Source organism: Anoplolepis gracilipes, chromosome 1, assembly GCF_047496725.1.
Source record: "Anoplolepis gracilipes chromosome 1, ASM4749672v1, whole genome shotgun sequence".
In the NCBI taxonomy this organism is placed as follows: domain Eukaryota; kingdom Metazoa; phylum Arthropoda; class Insecta; order Hymenoptera; family Formicidae; genus Anoplolepis; species Anoplolepis gracilipes.
In genome coordinates, this window is record NC_132970.1 from 1,538,594 (window position 1) to 1,548,809 (window position 10,216).

Sequence of the window (10,216 nt, forward strand, 5' to 3'; positions counted from 1 at the left end):
TCATATTTAAAACGCAATACGGTTTAATTTAAATCTTTTTTTTTTTTTTTTTTTTTTTTTTTTGCTTAAAGTCGATAAGTCTTAACTTTCTGCGTGACTAATTATCTTCCACTCGCAAATGCGCGTGTTCTTGCACCATTTATTGATAGTGATTTAATTAGAGAAATTAACGCCCCGTTGTGTTCTTTTTCCTTTGACTGTTTTTTTTTGTTTACTTTTAACCATCAAATCTGTTCTTTCCAGATTGAAAATGAAAAGTATGTTAAATGTATTTAAGAAAAAGTCATCAATAGTATATTTCAATCATTGTTATGTACGTACGGACGACGCTGTTGCATTGCGAAAGAAATAAATACGATCGAAATTTACGACATATTATTAAAATATACGCTACTACATCGTCATTTTTCATGTAACTTCCTAGAAAAATTATAATAAAAGAGGACATTGCGTCGGTCCATACGTAAATACGAGCCACGCCTTCGTAAATATTTTTGAAGAATCGTATGACAATTCGCGTTCTTATTAATAACAACACGCGTGCTTCTCCTTCTCCGCTTATCGGAAGGAACGCGATTATCAACATGTTTTTAATGCCCTGTTCGCGCGCGGTTGTGCCCTGATGCAATTTTTCCTCCCCTTTGCTATAATCGCGCGATGTCGCCGTTGGTGCGACATCTCCTTCTCATCCACGTAAAATCGCTTTATTTTATCCCCACTCGTCATTAAAGACCATCAACAAGCACAGTGATTTGATTAGAAAGAAAAGGAGGAACGTTAGTTTGCTCCCTCCATCTATCTATCGCCCTCTCTTTTGCGCTTCGTCGATAAATAAAATATTAACCGGCGCTTAATTCGAGCACGCTGTATTGTCATCAAGCTACTGAATCAACAGTCAGTGAAGAACGAACGAACGAACGAGCGAGCGAGCATTCTATACGAATAGAAAAAAAATACTCGTTTTCTTCTCAACTTGGCAACACTTCATAATCGCTGTAACAGTGTGCGGTTCGTCAAACTTAACAGTACTTCACGAAACTCGAGCTTTTCCAGTTTTCAATCGTCCTCTCCATTTTTCTTAATTTTTTATCACTCGTGGATTGACCCACAACGATTCACCCGATAGTGTAAAAAATAAAATAAAAACAAATCAGTGACTTAACACAGTATACACGCTCATTTTATTTTTTAAATCTCTTTCGTCAAGACCTTCGTCTGAGATACGTGCAGCGAAAAAACGTGAAAAAACTGAATTTTCGTCCGCGTAGAATGAGCTGTGCGGATATTCAAGATAGCATAAACGAGCAGCAACGAATTATAATTATTACAATTCCCTGATCAACTCTCTAAACAGAGTCCTAGATATTCAAGTCAACATGGTTCACCTGCGGCGCAAGGTAAGCAATATTATTACCTTTATAATTATATTATGTATATTTATTCTTCGGCGAATCGTCTCTCGAAAAATTTTTCTTGACAGCGAGTCGCCTTTCGTTTAAGAAAAAAATTAAGACCCAGCTAGCAAAAGTTATTTTGACGTCAAAATGACTATTTTTGCCACCTGGGGATTTCTCGATCAAGAGAAATTTAACAAAAAAAATATGAATATTATTTCGTAAAATGCAAAATTAACACAAGAGGCTAAAAATTCATTCATTCTTCGTCACTTCATTAATTCATTAAATCTGGTTAACTTGATGATATACACAGATAAACACATATTTTAAACGTTCAATTGTAATATTTTATATTCTTTTTTTGCCTATATATTTTTCTCAAACTTTCTTTACATTTATATTTTTTTACATATTTTATTTTTTAATACACAAACACTAAATTATATAATAAGCATTTACATAATGAATCATGTCGATATAAGAAACGCTGCGTTTTTTGCAACTGTTATGCAACACTACACGTGTTTCTCTTCGAATGACGTGTTTTTAATTCTAACCTAATTTGAGCATATTTAAATAAGATAGTAAGCCTATCTTATTTAAATTAATTAGAAATTAAATTAATTTCGTATACATATACACTGACAACGCGCAGAATTAAAAATTAGATATGTGTATATACATATTATACATATAGAGATTATTTATATTATTATTTATATTATATTATTATTATATTATTTATATTATATTATTATTACATTATTTATATTATTATTTATATTATTTATATTATATTGGTATATATTTCTTTCCCCATTTATCTAAATATATTGCAAAGATGAGAATGATAAAGTGTAAAAGTAAAATAATTAAATTACTAAATATTTGCATAAGCGTCAACAGATTATACAATTTTGTTTTAATCAAGTTGTGTTTTTTGCGCACATTTCCACATTAAAATGTCACAACGTGTGAATTTTATTTACACTATTGACCTTTATAGTGTTACACTTCCTCTAGATATATATCAAGAGGTTTATGTATTTAACGTTACTCACTGATTAGCATTAACATCGCGCAAAAGACGCCTTCTTTATAATCATTATACATTTTGCATATATATATATATGCTTCCGACTTCTTTGTTACGTAGTAACTCATCGAATATATCACTACCCGATAAAAAATTGTTATATATTTTCGGACAATCTAATTATACAAATTTATACACGAAATTTGTCCACTTTATATATAATTATATACAGAGTTGGGAAAGTTACTTTATAAAAGTAACCCGTTACCGTTACCGTTCTTTTTTCCAAAAAGTAACTTGTTACCGTTACTCGTTACTAATTTTAAAAAGTAACTCGTTACCGTTACCGTTCAAAAAGTAACGAATCGTTACAATTTCCATTACTTTTTTTATACAATATAAACATTTTTTTAATACAAGGTCAAATTTTTACACTAAACACTAAAAATTTTTGAACATTATTTTACATTAAAGTAATCAAAATGATATAATTTTTTGATAGTGATGATATCGCTTTTGATATAAAGTGTGTAATAATTTTGATAATAATAAATTATTTTAAATAAGAAAAACTTTTGAAAAAAGTGTAAACAAGCTTTCTCAAACACATTTAGATTCTGTAAATGTAAATAAAATAATTTTCTTATTGTTAGTTCACTTTCAATAGATTTGTAAATATGGTTAAAATCGCTTCCTTCGCGTTTCTTCAATTTTTTTTATTTAAAATTCTAACACGGTACGATAATTTTCATATCATCGAATTCTTGACTTATCATTGAATAATCTGTACTTAAATGTTTTATTACAAAGTATAAAGATACTAGAAAGAAATGCCAGCAGTTTCTATGTGATACTACGTTTCAATATACTCTTATCAATCTTTAAGTTTCATTTCGTACATATGTGCACACGTATCTATAGTATTTTATATGTTACGTGTACCATATAAAATGAGCGCATATTCATAAAACGAAAAATATTTGTTTCTTTATTTGAAAATTTTATATTCGAAAAAAATATAGTATATTCAAATATATTTGAAAAAAATCCCAGACTGCACAGGAAGGTCAAAAGACATTTTAAAGATATTTAAAAGATAATAAGACGTCTTTAAGTTGTCTTTTAAACATTTTTTTATAGACATGTACTGTCTGGTAAGGAACGATAAAAGTAACTGTTAATTTCGTTACTCGTTATCGAAGAATGTAACGAAGTTACATTTTCCGTTACAAACAAAATTGGTAACGCCGTTACCGTTACAGTTATCGAAAAAAAATAACTGTAACGGTAACGACGTTACAAGTAACGCGTTACTTCCCAACCCTGATTATATATAATTATACATAAAATGTTGCAGGCATTGTGTATAAGTATATATACATAATTCTAATTGCAGCTATCAATCCATTTATATATAAATATACGTAACGTTTTATACGGTGTCATCTATAATTATACACAATTGTGTATAATTATAGATGATACTGTATAATTATATTTAATTCTGTATAACTATACGTAAGAAATTTTTTATTGGGTAATAAAGTATATAGATTTAAACATTTACGAAATGTTTTCGTAATGATAACGAAACAGGGGCAACATTGTCGCATCTTAACATTCAGTTAAGATAAATACGTTCAATTACAATTTAATCTAATTATTGGAAGCAAGTTTAATAGAAATAGAGAAAAGAGTTATCAAACAATAATTTTATATTTTTATACAGCTAAATTGAGTTTTAACTTAATTTACAATTAACACGATTATTAAATAATACTTGACACATTTTAGAAAAATAAAATTATTAATATTTTGTTGTTTAAACATGAAAAGGACAAGTGGATTAGGAACAACAAATTACATAGTTGGAAATTTTGCTATTTTTAGCCAATTTTACTGATTGAATTAATTGATTAATTAAATAAAAGAATCATAGAAATTGATAAAAATTGCTTTAATCACAAATATGCAGCATCTATCTATTATTTATATCAATAAATATATAAAACTTCAACATCTTCAAATGTTAGTTAGAGTTTCTGATTTTTCACGAATATCGTTTATACATTTGTTTACTACAAATATAAATCAATGTATGTTTACTGTGTTTCTATTTAGATTTTATCCCTTGGAAATATCGTTAATCAATTGCAACAGAATGTAAGGTGGAGCTCTTCTTTAAAAACTAAAGACAAAAATTTGGTACAACCACAACGTTCTTTCAAGGTAGTTATTTTTCACGATAACGATAGTTGAACAATTTTATATATACTTAGCAGCACACATAAATAAAAACGTAATTTTTATGTTTTTAGTATGCAGATTTATCTGTTTGTTTTGCTGGCCCAGATCAATTAAATCCTAAACCTGATGTTAAGGAACTTTTATTTGGCAAATACTTTACCGACCACATGCTTAAAATACATTATTATGAAAGCATGAACGGTTGGCAAGCGCCAGAAATTATGCCTCTTGGAAACATAGCTCTTCACCCAGCTGCAAAAGTATTTCATTATGCCCTAGAGGTATATATGATTTTATATTTTATTTTATTTTATTATAGTTAAACTTGAACAAGAAGATTTCCTAACAAGTATTATATTTTATTATTACCTTAAGAGTTTTCTTTTATTTTAATGAAAAAAAAACGTTTATCTGATTAGAGAAAAAGAGAAATTGGCTTTGCAATTGTATAAAATATGTAATTCAATAGCTGCGTATGTGCCTATAATATCAATAGTATTTTAAATTTAATAATGTTATTGATATAATCTTTAGTAAAAAGCATGATTTACAAAATAGAATTACATATTTACTAAATTGCATACGTGTAAATAACGCTGATAAGCCTTCTTTTATCAGATAAAATTTCAATGAAGAAATATATCTTCAAGTATCCTCTATCAAAATATTCAAGCAATCAATGAAGAAATATATCTTCAAGTATTCTCTATCAAAATATTCAAGCAATCAAATTAAAGACTTTGAAGCTATTGTGTTATCTGATCTCTGTGATACTAAAATCAAAATCTAAAAAATGTGTTTAAAATTGTAGGATATACAAAAATTATTAGACTTGTACGTATACCGATATTAGAGGAAAAACTCTTGTTATATGTGCTTTAATTTGACAATAATAATGTACATGTAAATCTTTCTTTAGTTGTTTGAAGGTATGAAAGCTTACAGAGGTGTTGATGGGAAAATAAGATTGTTTAGGCCAGAACTACATATGAAGAGAATGAATAATTCAGCAACGAGAATTGGTCTACCTTCTTTTAGAGATGAAGAATTAATTAAGTGTATTTGCAGACTGATTAGTATAGATCAAGAATGGGTACCACATTCTACTTCTTCTAGTCTTTACATTCGTCCTACATTTATAGGAATCGATGTAAGTATCATTTTACATTATTATAAGCGTTAACACGTTCTGTTATCTGTTATCTGTAAATTTTAAATTAAAATTTTTGCATTATAGTCATAATTTACAATATATGATGCAATATATAATCGCTTCTACGTTAAATCACAAATAAATGGTATCACTTATGTCACAGACGTCATCACGATGCTGTTATATGTATATGAGAATAATCATTAGACATTTCTCAATACTTAATGATAATACTTGATAAACCAATCTTTTATTGACGCGTGCTTAGATATGTGAACGAGATGCACATTTTTGCACATTGTGTTTATATAGATACAGTTTTGATTTATTATAGGTAAAACATATATACAAGAATTATTTCTTTCTTTTTTCAATAAATTTGATATAATAAATGTAATTTTTATATATTAATATATTCATAGTTATCATATTTTAATTTTTATCATTTGCAAACGAGACGTAGTTACTTTATATTATTATTCTTTAAATAATGTATCATATGAATAACTAGAGCATTAATTTTACACATAAAGCGTTTCCTGCTTCAATTTTAACATTCTAACTTTCTGCTGATAAAATAAGTGTTGCCTCGGAGTATTTATGTTAGATTAAGCTTATACATCATATCTAGAGAAATTTTCTCTTCTTTCGTTATCTATCATAGACATAAAGTTATGTCTGTATTATGACATAAAGTTATCTATGCTTTATGTGTATTAATGACTTTCTTTGAGCATGATATTTAATAAAATTGATTCTGTGATGCAATAATCTTGTATAACAGTTGATGCAATAACTTTATATTTATATATGAAATAGTATACAAAAATATAACTTTAAAAAAATAATTAAATTAAATTAATATAGCTCTACATGTAAAAACTCAACTTAAAAAATATAATAATTTGTAACATTATATAATAAATATTTGTACGTTATATTTTTATATAATTTTATATTTAAATATTTTGAAAGAAAAATACATATTTTAATAAAAACTTTCTATTATTTAATAAAAGTTATATATAAAATTCTGAATTTTCTAATAAGCTACTTTAACATACGTATTTTATTTTCCTTTAACAGCCTACACTTGGAGTTGTACCCTCCGACTCGGCTTTACTTTATGTTATTATGTCTCCCGTCGGATCTTACTTTAAAACCACAAGCACGCAAGGGATTTCCCTACTTGCAGATCCTAGATATACAAGAGCATGGCCGGGCGGTTGCGGTAACTCTAAATTAGGCAGCAATTACGGACCTACGCTTCAAGTGCAGCAGGAAGCAAATGAAAAAGGCTTACACCAAGTACTTTGGCTGTACGGAGAAAATCATGAAGTAACAGAAATAGGCGCCATGAACATTTTCATGGTTTACATAAATGATAACGGAGGTAAGAAGCGTTTCTTTGTGGTTTCTTCCTATCTTGTATTATAAAAAACTTGTTTAGAAAAACTGATAATAATCTTAACAATTCAGACAGCACACAATATTTATAAAATATATGTATATGAAATATTTTTAATAATTGTTTGAATATTTTATAATTACTTGTCAAAATATTTCATAAATGTCTTTGTAATTGTTAGATTAAATAGATCATAAAGCTATAATCATAAATATCTCAGCAAATGTTTGAGAAATATTTACAAAATATTGTTACAAATATTAATTTTTTTACTTATCATAAATATTATATAAAATATTTTCTCTATATTTTAATATGTCAAATCTATAATTTAATGTAAAATATGTATAAAGTACTTATATAATATTAAAAAAAAATATTAAAAATATTTATGAATATTATGTGCTGATTAAGAATATACAATTTAATTATTCCCAGTATTTTTTTAATTCTTACTATATTTTTTCAATTTTTACAGAAAGAGAATTGCTCACACCGCCCTTAAATGGCTTAATCTTACCCGGAATTGTGAGAAACTCACTCCTAAGTATAGCAAGAGAATGGAATCAATTTAGAGTTTCGGAGAGAACTGTCACGATGAAGGAAATCATACAATTACTTTCAGAGAACAGAGTAAGATTTGCGCACATCATTTGCTTCTCATTTTTATAGTAATTTTTATAATAATTTAATTGCTCATTATTTCATTTTTTTTCCATAGTTGTTGGAAATTTTCGCATCAGGCACAGCAAGCATAATCACGCCCGTATCTCATATTCAATTTTTGGAACAAGAGCTGTATATACCGACATTAAATCAGTCCAAGCCAATTTATCAAATGCTCAGAAAATATTTACTGGATATACAATACGGTGTTATACCTGAACATCCATGGAGTGTAACCATCGAATAATGACAGAAGATTGCATGCAGAATTTTTTGCTTTTTTCTGACGATATTTTAAACATTATATTCATAAAAACATCCCGGTAAAAAATTTCTCATATATAATTATATATAACAATATAAAAGTATATAGAAATATATAAAATTCTGTATAAGTTATGTATAATTATGTATAGTATGCATAATTTTGTTATATCGTTGACTGACATCTAGCCAACATTAATATAAAATTATATATAATTATATAATAAGTGATATATTATTATATATAATTATACATAACTTATACAAAATTTTATATATTTCTATATAATTTTATATGGTCATATATCATATATGATTATACATAACAATTTTTTACCGGGATATTATATAATATATTACATTTTTAATGATACGCGAAATATAAAGTAAATTATAATATTATTTATTTATATTTGCGAAATATTATATACGCGCGCTTTTATAAAGAAACCTTTTGTCTTTTATTCCTACTTTGAATTATATTGTTCGTTTAAACTCTTCATTTGAGTTACTATTGTAGGAAAACGTATTGTCTTTTCTACAAGGTAATCGCATGTAAATTTTATACATAGTGTTGACGTGACTGATATTATATATACATAAAAACATATATTATGTATATATTACGTACTTATGCATTTTTGTGTACGTATCTTTAATACATATTTTTCATATAATTTTATTAAGATGCACCAAATTAATTAATATATCTCTTTTTTTGTAAAAACGCGTTTTAATAATGACACGATATAAAGAATTGTATATAAGATTTGCGCACTTAAACGTTGCGATTATGTATAATAATCTTATAAAATAAATCTCTCTCTCTCTCTCTCTCTCTCTCTCTCTTTACATTCGTTAATTCCTTCATTTTCAATATATCAAATATATATGTATAATTCTGCTTATACATATATATTTCAAAAAATAAACACGCTTGCTATTTTATCACACATACATTAGTGTTTCATGAAATAAATACTTCAGTGTGTAAGCACGTGTGTTAAATGTGATACATTTGACATTAAAAGGATTTTGTAATAAATACGGATATATGTATATCTCATATGTGGTATGATTTAAATATACATATCAAATAATACAAATATATTTTCGACAATCTTGACTGTAACGATAAAAAATGATGGAAATTTCATTATAGTTCTATCTAATTATGTTATTCAAAACTGGGCCGACAACTATAATAATTCCGATGCCAATATCATTTCGACAAACATGTTACAACATAATGTATTGTAATTTTCTTACGTCAAATATGCCATTTCCTATGACTTTCTGCTCCAATTTCTTATTTTTGTAATCAACATCTTATCATTTCTCAAAAAGTCACAACTTACTTGAAAATTTTCAATAAGCAATGTTATGTTTTCAATTATGTATTAAATTATTAAATTTTTAATTAATCTAATTATATGTAATAAATATTTTGTTTTAATTTTTTTATACATTTTTCTCTACTTATTTTATTAAAAAAACAAAACTAAAATAGAGCTGACTATTATGCAAAGAGTTCACATACACATTAATTAAATCCTAATTAGATAACATATTATAAGGGGATTTAAAAGTACACCTATATATTCAGAGCACATGACATTTATGAATATATTTATAATATTTATAAATACTTATATTTATTTATAAATATTTTTACTATATTTATGTTTTTTAAATATTATATAGATATTAAATATTTTACATATTTCATATATACATTAAGAAAAAAAATTATAAAAACTGTATTAACATATTTTATTAAAATATATATATTATATTTCATATAATATTTATATATAGTAAAAAAATTAATAGTAATTACTAGTAAAGTATATGTATTTTTCAAATTTGTTAGGATATTTATGATTAATGATCTGTTCAATGTAAGATTATAAAAATATTTATAAAATATTCAAATAATTATTATAAATACTGCGTATTCTTTGATATTTATCGTGAATTTGAAATTGTGCTTGCCTAGTTTTAATTTACCGACAGTCGTATAAAATTTACCGATAGACAAGCTA

General features: G+C 26.2%; 1 protein-coding gene across 1 annotated transcript; it reads left to right on the forward strand.

Moving 5' to 3' along the window:
* The first annotated feature begins 855 nt into the window (after positions 1-855).
* Positions 856-9,007, forward strand: Bcat (Branched chain amino acid transaminase). Its single transcript, XM_072906708.1, has 7 exons — positions 856-1,397; positions 4,555-4,662; positions 4,752-4,961; positions 5,600-5,830; positions 6,920-7,226; positions 7,720-7,874; positions 7,963-9,007. Exons 1-7 carry the CDS (start codon positions 1,377-1,379, stop codon positions 8,152-8,154), a joined length of 1,224 nt encoding a protein of 407 aa, XP_072762809.1. The 5' UTR covers positions 856-1,376; the 3' UTR covers positions 8,155-9,007.
* Positions 9,008-10,216: the final 1,209 nt, after the last annotated feature.

Bases quoted from the DNA above. Each gene is read 5' to 3' on its own strand.
- Bcat (XM_072906708.1), top strand. From the start codon at position 1,377: ATGGTTCACCTGCGGCGCAAG. The intron at 4,962-5,599 runs GTATATATGATT...ATCTTTCTTTAG, and splicing joins TATTTCATTATGCCCTAGAG to TTGTTTGAAGGTATGAAAGC. The intron at 7,875-7,962 runs GTAAGATTTGCG...TTTTTTCCATAG, and splicing joins AATTACTTTCAGAGAACAGA to TTGTTGGAAATTTTCGCATC.